Below are 23,303 nucleotides of genomic sequence, written 5' to 3' on the forward strand. Positions count from 1 at the left end.
TCAGTCCATTTTATTTTGTGCCACGATAATTCTCCATTGAAACAGAAATGACTGAAAGATTATTTTCTTCAAGGAGAGAATGGGTTTGCTCCCACCAGATCAAACTCCCTGTTTCCAGGGGTGCCCTGGTGACCGGAGTCTGTTGGGTGGAGGGGCCTGAAGTGACTCTAAAGGTCCATCCCATGGTCGAAGGGCCTCCCGAAAGCAAGGACCCCTTGAGGGGTGACACGCTGCCCCCTGCTGCTGTGGCCTTTGAGGAAGGAGGGGGGCACCTTGGCCTGCAGGAGCAATTTCAGGGGAGCCCCCCTCCGGCTTCTGTGTCATGCAGACAAGCAGTAGCCCTGGTGAGACTCAGTGGGGGGTTAGGGATGGGAGCCATGCAGAAGGGGTGACCCTCTCCCTCCGGGGGGCCATGCTCCCAGCCGAGGACAGACATTGAGTTCTGAAACCCCTCGAATTCCTTGCGCAGCCATTGGACCCGAGTCTGGGCCAGCATGTCTTGTTTCGGGGGTCACCCGGTCTCCCCCGTTCTCTTTGGAAATGGGTCCGTCTGCACAGCGACACGTAACACACAAAATCACCTACATGTGGAATTTAACGATAACTAGATTTCAGTCCCCGTCTGTCCCGCAGTAACCCAGGTCCTGGGACGGGGCGAGTGAAGGCCTGGCCTCCCAAGCTGGCGCTGACTGACCCGGGCCCCGGGGTGGCTGTGTCACTCTGGGGCCGGGCTGGCCGGCACTAGATGACCGAGGTCTCCGTCTGCAGGAAGGAGGGCGTGCGGGAGCCTCGGGGGAAGTGCAGGGTGCTCTCCGAGCCGTTCCTCGAAATGGACAGGCTGTGGAGCCTGTCGCCGCGGCTGGAAGGCCGGCTGGGGCACAGACTTTGCCACTTTCTTCTCAGCTCGTTCTGTACCTGGGGGTTGGGGCACAGCAAGGGGAGCGGGGTTGGGAGGGGAAGCGTGGGCCTTGAACTCCTCCCTCCTGCCCTTCCTGCTCTCACCCCTCCATCGTGTCCCGTCAGACGGAGGGGAATGGGCTTGGGAAGAGGGAGGACCGGGAGAGAGAGGCATTGTTGTCAGAGCTGGCAGGAGGGACCCAGCTGGTGCATGGCCCTGGCCCTTTGGACTGAGAAACCACAGACGCTGGCTGTGGGTCGCACCCAACAGAAGATGGGGCTCTGGGTGCAGGACGTCCCCACAGCCCGCGCACCTGCACGAGGGCCCGAGGGGTGGGAGGGCTTACCTCGCTGTTGAGGAAGCAGTAAAGCACGGCCACCACCAGGCCCTGTGGACGAGGGGCTGTGTCAGGGGCTCAGCACACGGAGGGCAGGGGGCAGGACGGGGGCCCCCCACCACACGCACCTGGAAGGACCCCGCGCACAACTCAAACAGGATCTGGTATTTGGAGGAGATGCCAATGGGAAACACGGCAAACACCATGTAGTGGACGCCAAACAGAGGGATGAGCAGCAGGGTGGACTTGGTCAGCCTCCTGGCAGAGAGAGGGAGCCTGAGCAGGTGCGGCAGGGCTGGGAGGCACCGAAGCATCAGCTCCTGTCTCTCCAGGTTGGAAGGAGACAGGTGAGGGGGGCCCGCCCCGGGTCACAGAGCTCTCAGCCCCTGCGATTCCAGCCTGCAGCTCCAAGCAGCTGGGCCGGCCGCTGCCCATTACACTGGGGGTTGCTTCAGACTCAAGTTTAGGGCTTTAGTTTTCCTTCTACGCTCCCGATGGAAATGTATAGAATCATCTCTGTTACTGAGTACGAGACCCGGCATCAGTGCCAGCACAGACTGTGGTCCAAGGGGGCAGGAAGAATGAGACAGATTCAAAGGAAGTGGGCGAGGAGGGGAGTCAGCTGGCACAGCAGGGCTCCCTGCGGACAACACGCTGCGGTGCAGCGGGGGCGGCACCTGGACCGTCGCCCCGCCTGCCTCAGGCAGGACGCTGTGCACAGGTCCCTGTAAGGCACCCCTAAAAGCAGTTCTCAGGCCACGTGCTGGGCACCAGACGCAGGACTCCAGCCCCCGGAGCCCCTTCTCTCTGCTCCCCACACACTTGCTTCGTCCCCCGGCTCTCGGTGTGCAGGCTGTGAGGGCGGCTCGGCCGCGTGGGTGCAACACTCACTTATACTGGGACTGCTCGCTGCCGCCAACGTCTGGGGACAGGAGCTTCTGCAGCAGAATCCGAATGATGCTGACGAAAAGGACGAAATTGACCTGCAGAAAAGAGACACACATTTGTTCCCCATCCCCTGGCGCCGGAGGCGGGTGTGGCTGGGGCGTCTGAGGCTCAGCCCCTGAGTTGGCTCCTTCTCCCTGGGACCGTCCCAGGCCCTGCATTTACAAAGGGCCGGAGCCCTGCCCAGCCTGCCTCTGCCCCGTCCCCTCCACCAAGTCCGGCTGGACATCGGCTGCCAGCTGCACCATGTAGTGTGGCCCCCCCAGCGGCAGTGTGCACGCAAGAATTTTGAGATGTGAAAAGGACAAGCGGAAATCCTGCTCGGCCCTCACATGTCCTAACAGGTCAGCCTAACTGTGACTCCCCAGAGGCACCTCCCCCCCCACTAGGGGGACGCACAAGCTCCCTCACTGCTCTGTCCCATCGTCCCGCCTGTGAGGTTCTGCTCTCAGACTGAGGGGACGGGCCTTGGCATTCAATCTGGGACAACGCTCACTCTCCCCCAGGTGTGCGCCCGCCTGATGGGCAACTCAGGCTCCCCGCAGCCGTCACTTACTACAATGGAAATTAAAATCGGTGCCCGAATCACCCACCAGGGGCCGCTGTGCTCGTTGGTATCCCAGCAACTGCAGGAGAGAGACAAGGAAAATCGGTCACCACCCACTGCCTACAGGCCTGTGGGCTCCCCTCCCCCGCCAACACCCCCAACACCTCTTCCCTGGTCGGTCCCCCGCAGCCACATGCCCAGGTGAAAGGCACAATGACCGTGCACCTAGAGACCTTGCCGCCTTCCGTCCCTATGCAGAGATTTTGTTTTCTTTCGTTCTTTCCCACTGACCGTCTGCGAGCAGGAGGGAGGGGACTCCACAGGGAAACCCAGCAGCGGGGAGAGGGGCAGGTGAGGGCCCAGGGAAATCCCGTAGCTCGTGGGTCTAACTTGGGGCGGGTGCAGCCCAGACTGCACGAGGCGAGGGGTGGGGATCACTCCATCTCGGGTGGAAGGTGCGGCACTCACCCCGTGTCTTCTAAAGAGAGCCTGGCCACAGTCCACGCGCCCGTGCACACGGTGGGGATGCCTGCGGAGACACGCCTGGTCACCCACGACCCCGTGGGCGTCCCTCCCCACCACCGAGGACGAGGGCTTTTGAACGTCGAAAAGGTGACGTGGGAACTCTTCCCCAAACACACAAGGTCAGGCCCGCGACTGAGTACGTGTCTGATCGAGGACCCTTCACGGGCCTGACCGCGCACATCCTGGTGAGTGCTGTTCCCAGAGTGTGGAGGGGACAGGTCCACAGACTGGTGGACGGCAGCCCTGGCTGTGGCGGGGTGTCACACAGCACGGCCCCCTTCCCGGGCCCGGCTAACGCCAGGCTTTGCTAGTGGGCGCCCCTCCTCCCGGGCCTTTTTCCTGACTTTCCCATGTGAGCTTTGCTCCGTGGCCGTGGGGCTCAGAGCAGTTTCCGCCCCCGTTCCTGGTTCCCAGGAGTGTGGGGTGTCAGCTGCAGGAGTCTCCAGTTGTCCTAGAAAAGCTCTTCCTGATGTGACCTGAAGGGCACCCCAGGGGCAGCCCAGTGCCTTCTGAGGGGACAGGAGCCAGGAAGCCGGGTGGCTCGCGGGGTGGCCGACGGGGTGTGGAGCGCACGGGCACACGGAGGGCAGCAGGGGCTTGCATCCTTACCCCACCCGATCAGGAGATAGGCCGGGAAGCGGCGGCTGGGGGAGAAAATGGCCACCAGGAGGGTGTGCAGGTACAGCCCCTCCACCAGCAGCCAGTAGAAGTTGGCCATGATGCAGTATTGGAAGAACACCAGGCTCAGCTTGCAGCCTACCTGGAACGTCACAGAGCGAGGGACAGCAGCTCAGAGCAGGCACGGCCACCCCGGACACAGCGCAGCCCGCCTGCGTGAGGAGCCGGGACACCCTGCACAGAAGCGCTGACCGCAGGTGTCAGGGAGAGGCCCTTGGACGATGTGCTGGAGGGTGAGCGTCAGGAGTGCCCCCAGGCCCCTCGGGCCTGTGACGGTGAGCTGCAGCACACGCGGCCTCAGCCCCCGCCTGACCTCTGCCCTCGTCCCCACCCTCCAGGCACCCCCTTCTCTCTCCCTGTTCTCTCTCACTGTCCGCTCTCCGCAGGAGATGAAAAAGGGGAAAACAAGAGAGACCAGCAAATGAGCTATTCCCCTAGGAGTGCTGAAGGCTTATCCCCTCCGTGGAGGACTCTTCCGCAGGGACAGCCTTACCCAGGAGGACGGCCGGTCGGGGCAGTGCAGGGTGCCAGAGCTGGAGTACAGGACGTCGTCCTTGACCAGCACCGAGAGGGCTCGCAGGATGAAGGAGAGGAACAGGTTCAGGTGGATGTAGTTCCGGGTGCAGTGCAGCCGCCTGGGGGGGGGGGGGCATGGGGGGGCGGAAAAGCAAATGCTTGTTCTGTGAGTTCGCACAGTATAGAATTCCTGAGCAAATTTATTTAGCAAGGCTGCTGAAGCGAGTTAATGTACAGAAATGAACCCCTTCCTAGAGACGATTAGAAATGGAATTGGCAGTCTTTCAGTAGGTTACGGCCTCGTCCTGATGCCCCAGGGCCGTGGGTTTGAACCGAGGTCAGGAAGCAACCAATGATACATCGGTACATGGAACAACAAACCAATGTTTCTCTCTCTCTATGTCATTAAATTTAAAAAATTAAAGAAGGAAGGAGAAGTGGAGTTTAACACAATATATAACAGCATAAGTACCTAGAAATGACCGTGGAAAGATGCTCAAGCCTTTACCCCAAACCACAAAACACTGTTGAAAGAAACTACGGAAAACCTAAATGGACAAGAGCAAGCGTCTAGTGTTATCACAGGTTTGAATGATTCAGAATTATAAAGCTCCTGCTCTCCGCGGGTTGGAGCGTGGTCCTATGCACCAAAAGGCTGCAGGTTCGATTCCAGATCAGGGCGCGCGCCTGGGTTGCGGGTTCAATTCCCCGTCGCGGTGCGTACAGGAGGTAACCAAGCTGTGTTTCTCTCTCATATCAATGTTTCTCTCTGTGTCTCCCTCTCGCTCTAAAAATCAGTAAACACATCTTTGGGTGAGGATTAGAAAAACATAAGTGGCAGATGGACCATACACCTAAACAGGAAAAGTGAAAGTAATAAAATATCTAGATGACAAGAGAAGATTATGCCAAAAATTTCATAAACAGGACTGAGGAAGCACTGGCCATAGGAAAAAAATGATAAATGACTTCATTAAAATCAACACTTTTCTTGATCAGAAGACCCACTGAGAGAGCATGGAGTCAAATCACTGGGCTGGAGATCGTTTCCAATGCCTCTGTCTGAGGAGATTCTAGTATGTGACCCCTAAATATCACTTTAGAAAAACAGACACAACAGAATGGAAAAATCAGCAAACACTGGAAACGGTGCTTAAAAAAAAAATTCCAAACACGTGATCTCATTATCATCCACCAGAGAAATGCAAACAAAACCCACAATTCTACAGTAATATTATTGTCTCCCCGCTGGGTGGCTAAATATTAAACACCGACAATAATAAGTAGTGACAGGGATGCGGAGTGACTAGAAGTCCCACACACCGTGCCGTCGCTTTGGAAAAGTCGCCGGTAGTGTCTAGAAAACCAGCCTGTGGACAGCCTATGGCCAGTAAATATGGTATTGCTGTAAATGTGTGCACGTGTAAACACATGCGTGTGTAAAGAAGCGTGTGCCTATGTACAAGGGAGAGTGCATAAGGCATATTCACAGCTCTGGGGTAACAGGTCCCCACCGGAGGCCACCACGTACCCACAGGCGGTCAGAGAGACAACCAAACCGAGTTCTCTCCGCGCGGCAGTGAGAGGACAGGACACCAAGCCCATGCCACTGTGCGGACGGGTTTCCCCGCAAAACTCTGAACCACAGCGCCGAGACAGGAGTTCCCTTGGTGGGATTCTGGGCGGCCACGAGGTCGGCTGCCGGTGCGAGCCGGGCCCTACTTCCTGACCTGGGCGTTGGGAGACACGCAGCAAGCTGCCCCTGGAAGTCTTGGCCGCCCCACTCGATGTGTTTCCGCACCGCCACCGAGCCTCAGCCCGTGAAGATGTTCAATGTGCCGTGAGTTTTCGTCGCTGCCTTGGCAGTAATTCTGCAGCTGCTGCGACTCCTCCTCTGGGGTCCAAGCCGCTGGGGGACCCCCCGGCTCCTGAGTGTGGGTGCTGTGCCTCACGGCCAAGGCTGCTGCGTTTCCTGCGGCTTCTCGGCTGGGCTGCACTGGTTTCTCCAAATCGCCTCTTCTTTCTCTTCTCCTTCCCTCCTGTCTCCTTTCTGCTCTCTCTCACCCACGTCTTCCCACCGAGTGGATGTGGGGTTCGCTGCCATCAGACACAAGTGCACTGAGCTGCCCTGTGGTCTTCGTCGCTCATGGACGCTGGATGCAACTTCCAGACAAGCTGGGCTGCCCCCTGCTTTTCCACAACGCTGGGAATGGACCTTGGAGACCCGCCTGCTCCTGAAGGCAGATGGGCTGGGCACCGGGACCAGGGGCCTCCTCGTCTAACTGGGAACACTGGGCACCGGCAGCACTCACCGGGTGGGAGGCTAGGAGGACTAAATTAGAAATGCTTGGTATGACCTGTGTGGGCGATGGCCGCTGTGACTCCTGCGCCTGGAGGGTCAGAGCTGCCCAGCCAAGTGCCTGGGCCACGGGAAGCAGCTGCCAGGACCGCCCAGTGACACCTGGGCCATGCACTGGCCGACCAAGCCCACACTGCCCGCTTTCTCTGTGCCTAAAATAAGGACTCGGTTGCTTAACGCCTGTGGGCCTTATGGGGCTGCGGTGGGGGATACCTGCTGGGAGACCACCCACAAGGAACTCTCCTCCTGGGTGCGGCCACGGGGCCATGGAGCCCATCGTTTCTACAGAGAGGATTTTAGAACTCGTCACCCGCACAGCTGTCTGGGGAAGTGGCACAGGATAACCCAACAGGTGGGGGCAGGAGAGACGGGGCGTCTCTGGGGCTGAGGGCGGAGCACGGGCTCTGGGAGCCGCTTCTGGCAGCCGTGACCCACAGAACCAGCAGCAGAATGAAGGACCTCCAAGGCAGCCGAGTCCTTTCTAACTAAGAGTCTCACCAGCAGGTGGCTGACGAGGCCCACACTCGGACGGCTGTGTTTCGTACTCACAACCTTCCGAGGCTCCCATACAGGGTCACGTCCGTATTTTCAATAATTCCCGAATACCACCAGGCTGGCTACTTAAATCCGTCACACGGGGCGAATCCAAGGAAACCGCCCACGACAAGAAGGTGGATGGTTCAGCTCTTTCTTCAGAAATAAGCGGAAATGTTTCCAGTTCACATTACCCGGTGCCAGCTTACCCACCTGAATTTTTCCTTTCCTTTTCGTCTCGGAAAACCCGAAGATTTAAAAATCCGGAGTAAAACACGGAAGATCGTACAACAAACATTAACTCTGTATCAGTGCTTTTCTTAAAGAACTGGACTACGATAGATGTTGCCCACGTGTTTTAAAGGACCCTCTGGGTTGAAGGAACTGGCTTATTCTTCCTGAGACTCACCAGCCACCTGATACAGGTGAGCTGCCTGGAAAAGGACAAGTGTAATAATTTAATCACATTTGTTGGATTTCTCAGCTATATTTTTCACGAGTCTTTGCTCATTTTCTTTCCTTTCAAGTATGAATCTGCTTAGGGGCTATTTGCTAGGTTCCAAAGACATTCCGGCTGTTATGCTGCTGATGTTATCTCGATCTCAGGCAGCATTTGAGCTATATCTTAGCAAAGAGAAGTAAGACATGGTGGTCAAAACTCTGTTCAAATTGGGCGCACAGTGTCCGATCACTCCGTGCTAAATGAGGCCAAAGACATGGATTTAATCCTAACTGCTTATCTGCGTGTCCCAGACGGAAACGTCTGCTTGGGGACTGAGGCCCCTCCCACCTCCCCTGACAAACGACTTCTGTCATCAGTTACCAGAGAAGGCAGCTAACAGTCCAGGGGGGCGGCGGGGACTCGAATGTCACTACCATGGGAAACAGGCAAAATGTAGAGGGCTCACCTCATGCCCTGGGGGTTCCACTGGCAGATGCACAGAGAGGCTAAGTCACTTGTCCAAGGCCACACAGCTACCACCAGGCTGACCCAGGGCCTGCACCTGGGCAGTCGGATCCCCGCTCCTCCCCTCGAGCACTTCCCAGCGTCTCTCAGCAGAGCGCCGAAGCGCCAAACGCGCGTGTTGCTTCCGTAATCTCACCGCGTTTGCATGGTGGCTGTATTTGCAGAGTAATGGCTGGACTGAATTCCTACCCAAGGTCAGTATTCTCTCTTCACACAAGGAGTGCGGAATGTTGAAATGAAAACGTGGACACTGGCACCTCAGTGGCAGCCCCCACCCCCCGGCGCCGTGCAGGCTCAGCTCAGCGTGGGCTGCGGCCGCGATTCTCTCTCCTCCTCCCGTGGGCTCTGGTGCAAGTGAGCGGACCACAATCTCCCCGTGCCAAATTCCTGGCAGAATCGCTCATTTGTGCCACTTACCTGAAGAGGCAAAGAACGATGCTTCCCGTTGTCAGGGAGATCAGGGAGGCGCTGTAGCCTAGGGTGTAAACGGCCTTCACCAGGGCGTAGAACGTGATCTGCAGGGAAGGACAAGGCCGCTGTGAGCTGCGGTGGCCAGCCCGGGATCGAGGGCCGCTTCCTGGGCCGAGGATGCCTCTGCCTTCAGGAACAGCTCTGGCTGCTGGTGGCCTGGAAACCCGGGCAGGCCCTTGCGCCGTTCAGTGCTAATTTCCTCTCAAACCCAGAACCTTTTCCCTCAGATTCACTGTGCGTGACTGTGGATGGTCTCCGTAAGGCAGGTTTGTGCGGAGGGAAGGGGACCTGCCACCATCAGGGACCCTGGCCGCTCCCCAGGGGACCCCCGCACCCACACTGGGACCAGTGGCTGACCCCGTGTACCCCAGTGTCCAGACCTGGGGCAGTACCGACCACACTTTCCACGTCTCATTCACCAAGAAAACGCTCGGCTCCACGTGGACAGTTCAAACCTCAGGAATGGACAAGCGCTCGGATGACCCTGGGACACCGAAGACACCACGATTCCCACCAAAGAAAGAGGGAAACCCAGCAGTTGCAGGAGGGGTTGAGGCCCTGGCAGGTGTGGCTCTGTGGATTGAATGCTGGCCTGTGAACCAAAGGGTCGCTGGTTTGACTCCCCAACAAGGCACATGCCTGGGTTGCGGGCCAGGTCCCCAGTAGGAGGCACGTGAGAAGCAACCACACACTGATGTTTCCCTCCCTCTCTGTCTCCCTCCCTCCCTCCATCTCTCCAAAAATAAATAAATAAAACCTTTATTAAAAAGGAGGGGTCGAGGGACACAGCTAAACCCCACATTCTTCCCCAAGCTGTCCTCCAAAGGCAACAACCCCGGTTTCCAGTAAGAAACAAAGGAGGTCCCTGTAGGGAGAACGGGCCCCATGTGTGTGCAGGTTCTCTCCTCTCCTCTAATTTCTGGGGCCACCGGAGGGACTGGGGCGAAGAAAGGGCTATGACACCTGCCCTGGGGCGACTTCCTTCCAGGTCTGACAAGTCGGGGGTCTGGGAAAGTGCACCCTCTTTCCAGCTCCCAGGCTGCAGGGCTCCCCAGGAAGCTCTGTTTCCAGGAGAACGCAGATGACCGGAGAGGGTTTGGAAGATGTCCTCAGAAACTGTGATGGTAGGTTTTTGTCCATTTTCTGTTTTCTTGTCTGAATGAGGGGCCGCTGTCCAGCGCTTCACATTATGAAAGAGTTCAGTTGGAAATGAAATATTCCAATCCTTTCAAAAGCACAGAAGTGGAGTACAAGCAGCAGACACGCCGCGAGATGCCAAAACTGCAGTGAATGCGGCCGCGGGCCGGTGGCGGGGGTGGGGGGTAGCCCCGGTCTCCACCTCCCCAGGCTCCATCCACCTCCTGCCCTTTCCGCCGTGTGTCCGTGTTGAGTTGCACACACAGCTATGTCCTTTAGCTTTGTCTGCAGGTGGCCCTCACATCACTAGTGTCGCCTCCCTCAGAGCCTGTGTCTTCACACCTGTCGTCCCAGGTCAAGTGGTCGTCAAACTCAGGTGGAGTTGGGAGGGCAGGTGTGAGGGTCCCGGCCCTTCTCCTGTAAGACAGAGACCGCAGCGACGCGGCTCCCTTCTTCTGGATTCCTGACCGTGAGTCTTGACCAGGGAAGCCCTGAGGTTTCTCAGAGTCTGGGGAGTGTGTCAGGCAAAGAGAGAAAACACGTGAAAAACCGCGAGCGGGTGAGCGTGCTCGAGCCCCAGTGTACGGGCCTGCCGCCTCCATCCCCAGCGTGGCCGCTGTTCCCGTGCCCAGGGACAGTGTCGGCCTCTGAGTCGTGTCTGGTTCTTGCACGTCCTCCAGGCTTTCCCGAGACGCACGGCTGCTCTCTGCAGACACCCGCAGCCACCGTGGGAGCGGGAAGGCAGGGCGGCACTTCCGCTTGTGGAGGAGACGCTACAGTCCAAGGACACAGCCTCCGGGTTCCAAAGCTCCATGATCGCGAAACAAGGTGAAACGTAAGAGCCCAGCCAGGCAGACGGCGTGGCCATGGGGGCTGATCGCACGGCTTAACCTGCTCCGTTTCCCCTCTGAGAGCAGGTGCAACGTGTCCTCCTCTCCGAAACCGTGACCCGACCAGCGGCACGAATTCTGGAGGCAAAGGCAACCCTGGAGAAAGCAGCCGTCTGAGCAGAGCAAGGACCCCAAGCCGGGGACCTGATGTGGATTAGCGACTAGAACTGACGAGGGAAGAGCCCGGGCCCCTGGCTCACGGCCCCTGGGACACCGAGGGCTGTGCCGAGGAGGAGGAGGGTGAAGAGGGCTGCAGTGCTTGGTGCTCCAGGTGGCAGCTCCTCCTGACGTTTGACGCGAAGACGCCGCCCGCAGGCCTTGTTCCAAAGCTGAATTAGATCGGCAACCATCAGAGAGCATCGTGGGTCCCAGGGCACTGAGCGTGCACCTTGGAGACGGGCCTCACCATCCTCAGAGCCCTGTCCCCACCCGCCCTGCGGGCAGGCTGCTCAGGCAGAGCGGGCTCCAAGGGCCCTGTGGGAGTGGAGCGGCTGAAGCACAACTGACACGGAGTGAGCGCCGAGGGTGAGTGATCTCTGCTGTCGGGGGGACGGGTGTGTGCAGACATGAGGGGGAGCAGGAAAGAGTTACAGCCAGGCCTGAAAGCTGAGAGGCGAGAGCAGACGTATTTTTAGGAATATGGCATAATATGGAAGAAATGTGTCCACTTGATGCATGAAACGGCTGAAATGCCAAACAGTTCTCTCGGCTAAATTTAGCAGCGTGTTCTTTATTTAAGAGCCGATGTCAGCTAATACATAATACAGGAGGCATCCCTCAGAGGTGCCCACGTGTCCTGGCACTGCTGTCTGTCTGTCCTTCAGCAAGACGGCCCGGCAGCACTGAGGGCAGAATCATGCGTGGGGCCGAGAGGTAGCCGAGAGGGTGGGTTCAGCCCTGGTCCTTCTAGATTCATCTGGAAGATTCCAGACACTCAGGAGGAAGGGATTTCACCCTGAGGCCCACAGAGACCATGCTGGTGCTAAATCTCTAGTTGTTTCCATTTTCAGCGGCTCTCACCATCCCTGGGAGACCACACACGGGGACATTGGGCCACAGGTGGGAACCAAGGTAGGGGTGTGGCCTGAGGGAGCTGAAGACAGCCTGCGATGCAGGAGGAGGGTCAGGAAGCTGGGGCAGGAGAGCCCAGGGCTTGAGAGGGGCCGAGCGGGCTGATGACACCAGGTGGAGGGACCTGGGCTGAGAATGCAGTTGCGGATGACCTCCTCAGCTCCCATGTCAGGGGTTGGGTCCATCAGAGGGTCTCTTGGTCCCTCCTGTCCTGCTTCCCCGCAGCGTCCAGCAGGTGACCATGAACAGGGGAGAAGAGCTGTGGTGTGGCACCCTGGGGACCTGGGGGGCTAGGGTTAGAGTGAGGGGGTGAAATCCTCTTAATGGGAGTAAACACTATGTCCACGATCGAAGCTGGAAATGCTCCGTACACAAGACAAGGGCCTGAAGGTTGGTCTGGTGGGAGGGGACACAGAGGAGGGAAACCTGGCCTGTGGAAGGCGGGGCGCTGGGATGGGTGCTCCTGAGACAGGCAGGAGATCCGGTCCCCTCACAGGCCCCTGACCTCCACTGCTGGGGGCCTTGGCCGGCACCGTGAGGGCGCCTGTCCTGCTCAGGACCGTCCTGGCCCTCAGGCATGTCCGCACCTCTCAGTTTTCATCTTTGGAAGAACTCCCTAAACAACTGAGCACCCAGAGTATTCACGGAGGCTGCAATCAGGAAGAACGATGGATCACTTTCTTCACTTTCGAGCCTTAAAATATTTTGACTTTTAATCAGTTAGCACGGCCCATGCATTCACGACATCAGGAGAATGTATGAAATGTTTAATTCAGAAGAAAAATAGCTCCTCGACCTGGGTGGAAAAGCGTCGGAATTTACAGCTGCTCGGTGCTTCACACAGGCGGAACCCAGTGACCCCGGGGGCGGGGGGGGGGGGTTTCCAAACAGCGTTGCCGAGAATGCTGCCCACGGTGTGACCCGGGGAGCTGAGGACAACGCTGGAGACACCGATGTGGCTTCGAATGGCAGCCAGCTCCCAGCCCCCCACACCCAACGTGCCTTGCAACCTCATCGGGTTCTTATCCCCGACGACAGAGTCAGAACACAGGGGAATGAACAGGCAAGAAGCAGCCCACCCTCCACGGGGACCTGGGACAGGCTGAGCACGCTGGTGGTGGAGGTCTCCCACTCTCTGCGCCTCAGGCCACACGTCCAGCGGTGTGACCGCTGGGCTGAAGCAGACGGCGCCTGCCAGGTGGGACAGGGGAGTCGAAGGGCATGAAATGGCTGCTACTCACACTCCCTGCCCACAGGAGGGTCAAAGCTGTAGTGGGGCCAGCCAGGCCGAGTGCCCTGGTGCCACCTCAGTGAAGGACACCCTGAGCTATGCGCAAACCAGGGAGGATCGCACCCCAACAGGTGGATCGCATTGCAGCAGGATGCGGAGATGACGGAAAGGACAGCTGACGGGGACGGGGAGAGGGAGGGCGACCCCCTGCACTGAGCCCCGAGTGCCTTTCACTTCAGTGGGCCCCGAGTCTGATCTCTGGTTGGGAGCCTAGCCGAGGGTGGGGGCCCCTCCTCGTGCCTTTGGGGTGAGCGGGGTGGCTTTCAGCAGCACGAACCCCCTTGCTGGTCCCGATCCTCAAAGGGGCCCTTCTGCTGGCTGAAGGGACTGCAGGTGCCACCGAGGGACTGAGGGGAGCGTGAAATACAAGTGACACAGGGAACCTCACTTCGGTGGTCATGCAAAAGGGTTCCAACCGCCCCGGATGAGACTTTCCAGACCTCCCAGGCTTAGCCACCCCCATCCCCCCAATCCTACCGGGGCCACCGTGACATCACACAGAAGCACCACGTCTCACCCACCCCCCGGCTGTGGGGGGACATGAGCCAGCCCAGGGGAGGACAGTGATCAGTTTTTCCGGGGATAAAGCAGAATAAAGCCACACTGGCCCTTGGCCCCTGCTGAGGTAGAGAAGGTTGGAGGGCAGGCCCAGGGCGGAGCCGAGCCCACGGTTCCCTGAACGTCCCGGGAGAAAGGGCTCACCTTGCTTAACCCTCCTCATCTCCTGGTACCTCATGGGTGCACGGTGCCCCGCTGCGGGAACACCCCCAGCATGGCCCAGCCTGGGACACAAAGGACAAGTCACCTGCAGCCAGCTGGCCGCAGACCTGCTATGGGACAGACTCCGCCTCCCAGTTTGCAGAGACTCTGCAGCATCTGGCCGGCACCAGTGCTGGCTTGGGGCCAAGGAAACTTCCCTGCGGCTTCTCTAGCGCCAGCCCACAGCCCACAGCCCGAGAACATCCATGGGGGTGGAGAGGCCCCAGAGGCAGAAAGGAGGATCCTGAGGACTCCTTTCAGGCAGGGAGGGCTTTCCAGACACTGGCTGCAGGTGAGGAGGACCCGCCTCTCCTGCCCCCAAAATCCCAGGCCAGCAGGTAATGCCCTGCCTGCAGCAGCGACAAACCAGGACGACTCTGCTCTGTGTGACCAACCAGCCGCAGCACTATCACTTCGGGGAGGCAGGGCTGTCCCTGTCAGGGTGCTTCCGAGACTGACCAGGGAGGAGGGAGCCTGGGGGCCTTACCTTGCCCTCGTCCTCGGGGTCACCGTAGCCACACGCGTCCATGATATCCGGGAAGATCTCCGACCAGCCGTCGCCCGTGCAGTTCTTGCTTATGTTTCCTGGAAGATCAATTCCGATGTTGGCACGTGCAGGCCCCAGGGAGGGAACACAGCCCGTCCTTCCTGCATCTCCCTTTCCCCACCCCAATCTCGACTGCAAAGATTGGGACATCCCAGCTGCCCTGTGACACCTGCGTCCCGCCCTCCTGAACACCAGGCGTGTCTGCCCTTTTCGGTTCTTGCAGACGGATCTCTTCACGCTGCCACAGTCTGGACTGTTTACAACAAAGCAAAACAAGGCCACGTTCCGGGGACCCAGCCCAGAACCCGGGAAGAGGAGGCCCCAGCCCCCATCAGCAGGCCTCAGTTTCCGGAAACTCAGAGAGACAGCAGGCGTCTGTGTCCCAGGGGCCTACTCGGAAGGTGGGGCTGAGGAGTCAGCCTACGGAGGACAGATAGAGCTGGCCTTGTCCCCGTCCCCAGCCTCAGGCTCCTGTGGCGGGCCCTCTCTGGGGTCTAGGAGGCTGTGTATTCACTCCGTGCTGAGCCCGTGGCCCCTCATTTGCACGGTCCCTCACATCCACCTCAGCGCTCAGGCCCCCTGTCTACATATCTGGCCCATGCACGGGGCTCTCGCTCACTCGGCAGCCTCTCCCTGAGGCCTGCTCTGCCCCGCAGCCTGCCTGAGGCGGGTGACCCAGTGGGACGCCTTTTGTCCTCTGCTCCCCAAAACCAGCCCGACACACAGCTGCTCCCTGACCTGTCCAGCGAAGGGAAGGGACACCCTCCATGGGGAAGCCACCCTCCATGGGGAAGCCACCCCCCAGATGCAGACCCGCCGCAGAAGCTCAGAGACACACGCCCAAGCACCTGGTCTACTGTGAGGGCTGCTGAACATCGCGGGGCAGGGCACCGTCACGGTCTCGCCGACGTCCGCCGGGTGCCAGCACGTGAGGTTGTCCCAGACGCCGCTGCAAGCTGCAGGGGGACAGAAGGAGGCAGGGGGACCCAGGTGTAGGGTCTGTGTGGGTGCTTCGCGAACAGAAAGCCTGTTCCTTAGACAATTATCTTGCAGATTATTTTTCTGTGAGAGAAACGTGCGCCAACAACATTACTGAGAATACTCGTAGCTGCATATCCATTTGGATCGGCTTTGAAAGTCACCAGCCTGTGGTGGAAAGTTTCGGAGTGACCCAGCACGCATGGCGCACTTCTCAGTGGTGACAGAATTATGAAAACTGTCCTGCTGGTGTGAGAACGCGGCACCTCCACGTCTGTCTTGAGGGCCTCGGACCCCCAGGACTCCCGTTTCTGGCACTAAGGTGTCAGGCCAGAGACGGCTGGCAATGCCCCTCCCTCCACATTTAAGAGCAAAGAGCATCAGCAACTCCCCATTCAAAACCTGATGTTTGGCCCTGGCTGGTGTGGCTCAGTGGCTTGAGCGCCAGCCTGCAAACCAAAGGGTCGCCGGTTCAATTCCCAGTCAGGGAACAGGCCTGAGTTGCAGGCCAGGTCCCCATTGGGGGGCACATGAGAGGCAACCACACACTGATGTTTCTCTCCCTCCCTTCCCATTTCTTAAAAAAAAAAAAAAAAAGGCTAGTAAATTGAACTGGTGCCGCAGCCCACAGGCTCCCTGGAACCTGACCATGCACATTCTGGAGGCCTCATGGAACCAAAACGATAGAGGGGACAGTGTGGGACATAACAGGTCACCAGCACTGTGTGCGGTGGGAACAGACAGTGAGGACTCATCCTTCCTAAGAAGACTCCACCCAAACCGCAGAGAGGTGGCCCCAGCCTCCCCGGGAGGGACGGGCAAGCTGGCCATGGAGGCCACGAGCCAAGGGCACAGAGGAGAGGGAGGCCAGGCCAGCTCAGAGGCGCGGAGAGGCCTCCAAAGTTGTCCCTCCCTTCGGCCTCAGGAGCTCACACACTTGCTCTCCGCGTCCTCATAGGAAAACACTGAACCACACAGAAACTGGAACAGCAGCCAAGCAGAGCTGGTGTCCCACGGGCAGGTCTGCGGGCTGCCTGTGTCCTGCGTCTCTCCCATCATGACGAAACCGGAGGATCCTGTGCGGGCTCAGCTTTGCCCGCTCCGGGGCCGTGCCGAGCGAGGAGATGCCTACCATCCTCCGAACTTGAAAGGGCTGATCCAAGTTGAATCCTTTGACCCGTCTCCTACTCCCAGCCCCCCGAGTCCACCACCAATGTGAAGGACTGAAAGCCAAATGCAATGACTCACCCATGGAGCTGGGAAAAAATCCCTTTTAAAAATGGCTTTGTCCTTCTCCATGAACCCAGCCATTTGCAGGAGGCTGAATCACAGCCAGGCAGGCGCCTGCTGCGGCCTCAGAGCCGGTCTGAGGGCTGCACTGCAGGCCAGCTCCCTGGGGAGGGCGCTGTCTTTGCTGCAGCGTCCTCTTCTGCATGTGCTCACAGCAGGTGAGCACCCAGGCCTGTGGACTAGTGCCCCTGGGGTGGGGGGGTGGGAACCCTCTGTGAACAGCCTTTCCTCCCTGCAGATGCCCCAGACTAGTGGTCCGAAGACATTGTCAACTATCACCCGCCCTCTGACCTCTCCCCGCCCAGGAGCCCACCACGTCCCGAGCCGCTGTCCCACCTCAGGGCCTCAGGTCCCTACGAAACTCATCCTGTGGCCTGCAGCCCAAACCAGGCTACTCATGGTTTCCCCCGCAGCCCCCTCTCTGCTGAGGGCCTGCTGGTGCATTCAACTCCCTTCACACACCCCCTTTCCTGTACCCTGAAGCCGTCAGTCCCAGGAAGGACTCAAGGCCCTGCTTCCTGAGCTCAGGGAGCGGGGGCTGAGATGGAGAGCCCGCCCCGGCGGCTGCCAGGAGTGGTGCCGCAGGTCACACAGCGGCTCCAGCAGCTTCATCCCAGGGCTCTGCGCCAGCCTTTCCTGTACTCGAGTCTTCACGGAAGTGACCACATCGTGGCGGGGCCCAGGGGGCGTGAGCAGGCCAGCGTGAGCCCTGGGGACGGTGGGCTCCGCGACTGTCAACCGCGCACTTCCCTTGGGGGGCCGTCCTCTCTGGCATCTCTGCAGCCTGCGCAGGTGGCCGATGGCAGGTGCCCAGGGACTTTTGGTCCCACTGAACCCCAGCAGATCTACAACTTACAGCAGGGACCAAATTCCTCTGCAGCCTCCTGCTTTCTGCTGTCCAAAGGGTGTACTTTACACCATTGTCCTTAAAACATTGGCCACAGAGAAATAAGGGAGGCACATCCTAGATCGCTCGGCTGGGTGCTGCTCGGAGAGGCTGTGGTCAGTGACGGAGACCAGAGACCAGGCCTGGCAGGCCCGAGTGCATCGCAGAGCAGCGACAGGAAGGGGAGACTCAGGGCACTGCCGTGGGCAGCTGACAATCTTAGGGCACAGCTCAGGGTGTCACTGTGACCTAACTGCCCCTGGGGACAGAAAGGAGATGGGACGAAGTCCAATCAATAAGCTGCATTCTTCCACTGTCAGGTAGCCCTTGGAGGAGCTGCCACCGTGTCCACCTGACATCTGCGGTGACAGCGATTCCTCTCTCCACACGAGTCATGGCACGTCCACAGCGCCCGGGCCGACCACCAGGGTCTCGAGCCCCAACGTGAGGCTCGTGGCTCTCATGGGGCCTCGGCGTGGGGACAGCGCACAGGCGAGCATGCAGGTCACGCCTTCAGCCCCCAGAGAAGCACCAGCCAGGCCCGGGTTCCCGGACACCTGCAGCTGATACCCGGATGTCACATGGGCGGAAACCTGGCCCCACAGCCCAGCCAACACTCCAAAAGCATTCAGATGCTGCAAGGGCTGTTTCACAGGGCACCTGCCGCGCAGACAACTCCGGGTCACCACAGTACCCTGCCGAATTAGGGGGCTGTGAGAGCCCCCCCCCCACTCGCCTGGACGTGAACTGCCAGGTACAGCCGGGACACCGTGTGCTGGGATGTGGCCGCCGGGCGGTGCTTTGGAATCGGATCACGTCCGAGTTGGGAATCTGTACGTAGCGAGGTTTTATTTTGGGGACTCGCACTCACACGAAACCAACACTCGAAACCCAGAACTGACCAAAGCCGTTCCGCACAGAAGAGGATCTTTCACGGGAGCCCCGACCACACCTCTGTGTTTGGAAAAGGTGCCGCATGCAATGAACCCAGAACATCGGACGAGCCCGGTGCCCGTCGTGGGGATCCGGGAGGACGGCGCCGAGGACAGGCAGACGTGGCGAAAGCAGGGGACCGTTTTCATGCCGCTCCCGCCTCCAGCAGCCACACAACAGGCGTCCTCGGGAACCCGTGTGCGGCCTGTGTGCGGCCGGAACCGGCCTCCATGCTGGAAAACTGAGAACACGCCTGCACTGCGGTGTTTGCTGTTGCTGACCTTTTGTAAACGGTCAGTGTTTCTGCCCAGGCCGGTCGCTCATTGGGTTCAAGCGTCGTCCTGTGCACCAAAAGGTTGTGGGTTCGATCCCCAGGGGACATTTCTCTCTCTCTTCCCCCTTCATCTCTAAAATCAGTAAGTCCTTGGGTGAGGATTTAAAAAAACAGTCAGTGTTTCCTAACAACACATTAAAAATCCCCAAGACCTTCCCCACAACGTCTGCTGACCGGGGACCTCTTGGTGCCAAACGACCTTTGGCAGCGGCACGGATTCGGCCGCGCAGAGGGGACTCGGAGCCCGAGTGGCCTCCGTGTTCTTCCAGGAAAACGTTCTGCAGATTTATGCTCAGGACTTGGGCGACTTCCCGGGATCAGCCCAGCACACCCATCCGTCAGTGTTATGATGGCCGAGACATACCTCCCTCCCACAGCACAGCCGAGCAACCCCGCCCCGTGTGGAGACGCCCGGCCCTGCCCCCCACGCCCGGCAGGGACCGTCACAGCGCCCGAGAGCCACCCCGTGGGCCACCCACAGTGCCGCCCTGTCGACCTCCCACGGCCCCAGCCCCCTGCCTGCTGATGACCCACCCTTGGCCCTGCTGTTCTCCCCTCTTTCTTGAGCTCTGGAAGAGCACCACTGACCCCCGGGGACCCACTCTGTCATCATCTCCAGCCCTCCGGCGTCTACCCCACCCACCTGGGGAAGGGGCTCTGGCGCAGCGAGGCCACAGGCTGGGACGCTGTTCATGAAGGCGTGTTTGCAGGCGTTGGTGGCCCAGAGGTGTTACATGAATCCCGGCCGGTGCAGCGAGTCTCAGTGAGGAGTCGATATCAGGTCACAAAGCCGTAAACTTTCCCACAAACTGAATCCTCTTCAGGAATGAAAGGGGTTTTTGTCTGGACTTCTGGGTTAGTTTTGTGTTTGTGTTTGGTTTCGACTCCCTGTCAGACATGCAAACCGCCTCGCACGCGGCGTTGTGCAGGACACACGCTTGGACCCGGCTTCCGTGGGGCTGAGCCACTTCGTCCCAGCAGACCACGAGCAAGACGTGGCACCAGGACCGTGTCTGCTACAGAATCTCAGTGCTTCGCGGCTGGGAGGGGCCCTGGGCCCGAGGCCTCACCGTCAGTGGAGGAAGTGGACTGGCGGGGCGCTCAGTCCAGAGCGGCGCTGTGCAGCACAGGAGCCGTGTGGCAGGTCTGATTGGGACGCGCTAGGTTTCTACGACTTAGTACACACATCGGTATTCTACATTAATTGCTAGTTGAAATGATAATGATTGGGGTGTATTTAGATACATAAAATGTATTGTTAAAACTAATCTCCCGTGTTTCTTTTTACTTGTGTTTTTTTAAAGATTTTATTTATTTACTCTTAGAGAGAGGGGAAGAGAGGGAGAAAGAGAAACATCAATGTGTGGTTGCCTCTCATGCGCCCCCTACTGGGGACTTGGCCCACAACGCAGGCTTGTGCCTTGACTGGGAATCGAACCAGCGACCTTTCGGTTTACAGGATGATGCTCCAACCAAGCCACACCAGTCAGAGCTGCTTTCACGTGGCTCCTAGAAAATTCAAAGTTAACTGATGGCCTCCCGTTCTGTTTCTACTGGTCAGTGCGGGTCTCTCACAAAGCCCACGTCTGGGGCTCTGGGCCGAGGTCCTCCCAGCACACCATGCCGTGCCAACACAAAACCTCGGCTTGACTTGAGTTTTCCCTTGAAGAGCATACATTAAGGGCACAGGACAGGAAAAGGCAGCTGAAGGACAAAAGGTTTTGCTCCTGTGTACACTCTGGGTGTTACCGCAGGACCTTCGGAGTTTATACAATGAATGTGTGCAAGCCGGGAGCATCTCTCCTTTGGCCCGAAGAAAACAAAACCAGCAAGTTCACTATAGTCGCACTAGGTCTGCCTTCAGGAGAAGAAAAATCTCATTTTCCTGTTCGATTCCTGACACGTTTCCGCTGTTCTTAACTGGACCAAAACCTTCTGTGATGTTACTAAGAATTGAAAATGGAAGAAACCAGATAAAACTGATAGGAAACAGAATTGCTTTTGCAAACCACGACAATGCCCATGAATTTATTTTAGTAACAGTTGCTACTGTCTCTAAGCATGGAAACTGGGGTTTTTGTTACGAATTAAAGCTTTCTTTGTGAAGGTTTATGTGAAGGACCTTCCCTTCCATATGAGATTTACCAGAAGTGTGTTGGAAAGCGGTGGAAATGGAACTTTTGTTGGTGGGGGGAGGGTGAAGACGACCGTTCAACACCTGTTTGCCGAGCGAGGTATTAAGCTATGTGCTTGTCGGCTTGTCCATCTCGGGCGGCAGCCATGCTCACCAAGCCCTCCGCTTACCTTTGGGCGGTTCGGCCTGGGCTCTCAGGAGCGTCGCACATTTGGTTTCTTCCTCCTGTATTTCCAGATGCAATCGGCATTCCGGGTGAATGCCCTTCACCTGGTCAAGGTTTTGAAAAAAATAGAAATAGCGGAAAATTCCCTTGTAGGAAGACAGTGGGGCAAAAGCTCTATACAAAAACCAAACAAACAAAACCCCTGCAAACCAGAGTCTTAAACTGCTTCTGAACTAACACTCAACTAAAGGCGACCACCTTCCTACTTCCAGCACGGTCATTTAAAAAACTTCACGATTTCCTGTGTGAGGGAATTATAAGACAGATATAAAACCTAATAGAAGGAGGACACGTTCACAAACGCAGCACACTGCATGTTCTCTGTGTCCTGACGTGGACACTCTCTGCAGGCTAACAGCCTTTCCGTTCTCCAGTCCCTGTTTCACCGCCTCTGACGTGATCACCGTGGACACGGATTTACTCATAAGACCACCTGTAGGGGCGCAGGGGTGCCAGGCCCCTTGGGCTTTGGCTACGGAACCCCCCCCTCCATCCCCACCCTGGGAAGAGCCCAGGTAGGAGAACTTTGTTCTTAGGGCCTTTGGGCCACGCCAGAAACTCAGCCGTAGCATTCGGGTGAAGGAGCTTTTCAAAAAGATTGGAGGGGAGGTGGGGAGAGGGAGGGGACAGCCACACCCTTTCTCCGAGCCAAAGACAAGCCCAGGGCTCTCCGTCCTACAAGGCAATATTCTGCTCTGTTTTTGCGAAGGTCAGGTGTTCTCTTTCTTTACCGCCCCCCGCCCCCCACAAGTGCTCACGGCCCTGGCTGGACCCCCGCCGCGTCTGAACAAAGTTCTGCTTTCACTACAGAAAACCATCCTCTCTGGCACCCTGCTGGTGGTGACACTGCTGAAAGAGGTCCCTTAGGGTTCCAACAAGGAACAAAATTTCCTAAGATGATTAAGAAAAGAAACTTAATGCTGGACCCTTTTGCCACATGTATCCTCATTTTTTTAAAAACCCTGAAGCTTGTTTTCCCCTCGCTTATGGCTGGACACCCCCCAACAGCAGAACCCCGCTTCCGGCAGGCTGCCTTTTCCTTATAGGAACAGGAGGAGGTGTACATGTCGGGATTAGGGAATAGAATTCTATTGACTTAAAAGGAAAAATAATTTTTTGTTCAGGTATTAAAAGACATGGTAATGCCTTGCAACGCAGAGCGATCACTGATTCTGGGACATCTGAGAAATTAAAGCAGCATCAACCACAGTAATTCCGGGTACTTTTAACCAACCAGCGTTTTCAACGCGTGGAACCGGGCAGCGCGTCTACCAGCTTGGGGTGGGGGGCAGGTTCACAGCCCCTGAACCCCCGGCCTCGGCGACCCGACCACCTCCGCCCTCCGCCTCGCAGCCGGAGGCCGGGGGTGAATCACTAGGGGCGCGATTCTGGCTGCGACACGCACCCAGCAGTAAGCACGGTGCGCAACCTTTTCTTTCCTTTCTTAAAGGTTTTCAAAGAGAAGAAAGAGTTTTTGAGAAGAATCTAATGCTCTCAGTGAACAAACTTCTGTTCAGCGCACCATTTCCTCCGGTGCTCTTACATAATGATTAAAAAAACAAACAAAAAACCATCAAAACAGAGTGTTTCCAAAAGGGAAGTTTCCTGGGCCACAGCGCGCCTCGCTCTGACGCGCAAACAGGTGCCAGGGGCGACCCACCCGCGTTCCGCTCTGAGAGGCCAGGCGCGTGCAGGCGAGCCGCGCCTGGGGGACGCGCCGCGGGGAAACGGGGTCCCGCTCCCAGCAAGTCCAGAAAGCGGCGAGGGGTCGGGAACGGGGTCGGAGCGGGGCCGGAGCCGGGCGCACTCACCGGGCCGAGCAGCCAGCTGCAGCAGGTCAGTAGCGCGGGCGGCAGCAACACGGACGCCCTCATCCCGGCTCCGCGGCGCCAGCTTGGGGCGCGCGGCGCGCGGCTCCCGGGACCGCAGTCCAGGCTCCGAGCCCCGAGCGCTGCGCGCCCAGCAGCTGCCGACCGGCAGCTCCAACGCCGGGTGCCCGCCCGCCCGCGGGACCGCCCGCTGCTCCGTGCGCCCGCGCTCCGCCCCGTGG

At 58.4% G+C, this 23,303-nt stretch overlaps 1 protein-coding gene across 1 annotated transcript; it reads right to left on the reverse strand.

Moving 5' to 3' along the window:
• Positions 1–23,249, reverse strand: VIPR2 (vasoactive intestinal peptide receptor 2). Its single transcript, XM_053926245.1, has 13 exons — positions 23,065–23,249; positions 21,198–21,297; positions 15,321–15,428; positions 14,413–14,510; positions 8,724–8,821; positions 4,424–4,565; positions 3,862–4,012; positions 3,196–3,256; positions 2,737–2,806; positions 2,127–2,218; positions 1,364–1,493; positions 1,245–1,286; positions 1–915 (listed from the first exon to the last, which is right to left on the reverse strand). The coding sequence occupies exons 1-13, from the start codon at positions 23,125–23,127 to the stop codon at positions 742–744; spliced, it is 1,329 nt and encodes a 442-aa protein (XP_053782220.1). The 5' UTR covers positions 23,128–23,249; the 3' UTR covers positions 1–741.
• Positions 23,250–23,303: the final 54 nt, after the last annotated feature.

This window comes from Desmodus rotundus, chromosome 6 (genome assembly GCF_022682495.2).
Source record: "Desmodus rotundus isolate HL8 chromosome 6, HLdesRot8A.1, whole genome shotgun sequence".
NCBI lineage: Eukaryota > Metazoa > Chordata > Mammalia > Chiroptera > Phyllostomidae > Desmodus > Desmodus rotundus.

Coding starts and splice junctions, on each gene's coding strand:
- VIPR2 (XM_053926245.1), bottom strand. CDS start 23,127: ATGAGGGCGTCCGTGTTGCTGCCGCCCGCGCTACTGACCTGCTGCAGC. Junction 4,566..8,723: donor ATCGTTCTTTGCCTCTTCAG/GTAAGTGGCACA, acceptor CCCCCCCCCCAG/GCGGCTGCACTGCACCCGGA. Junction 2,219..2,736: donor CGATTTTAATTTCCATTGTA/GTAAGTGACGGC, acceptor TCTTTTCTGCAG/GTCAATTTCGTCCTTTTCGT.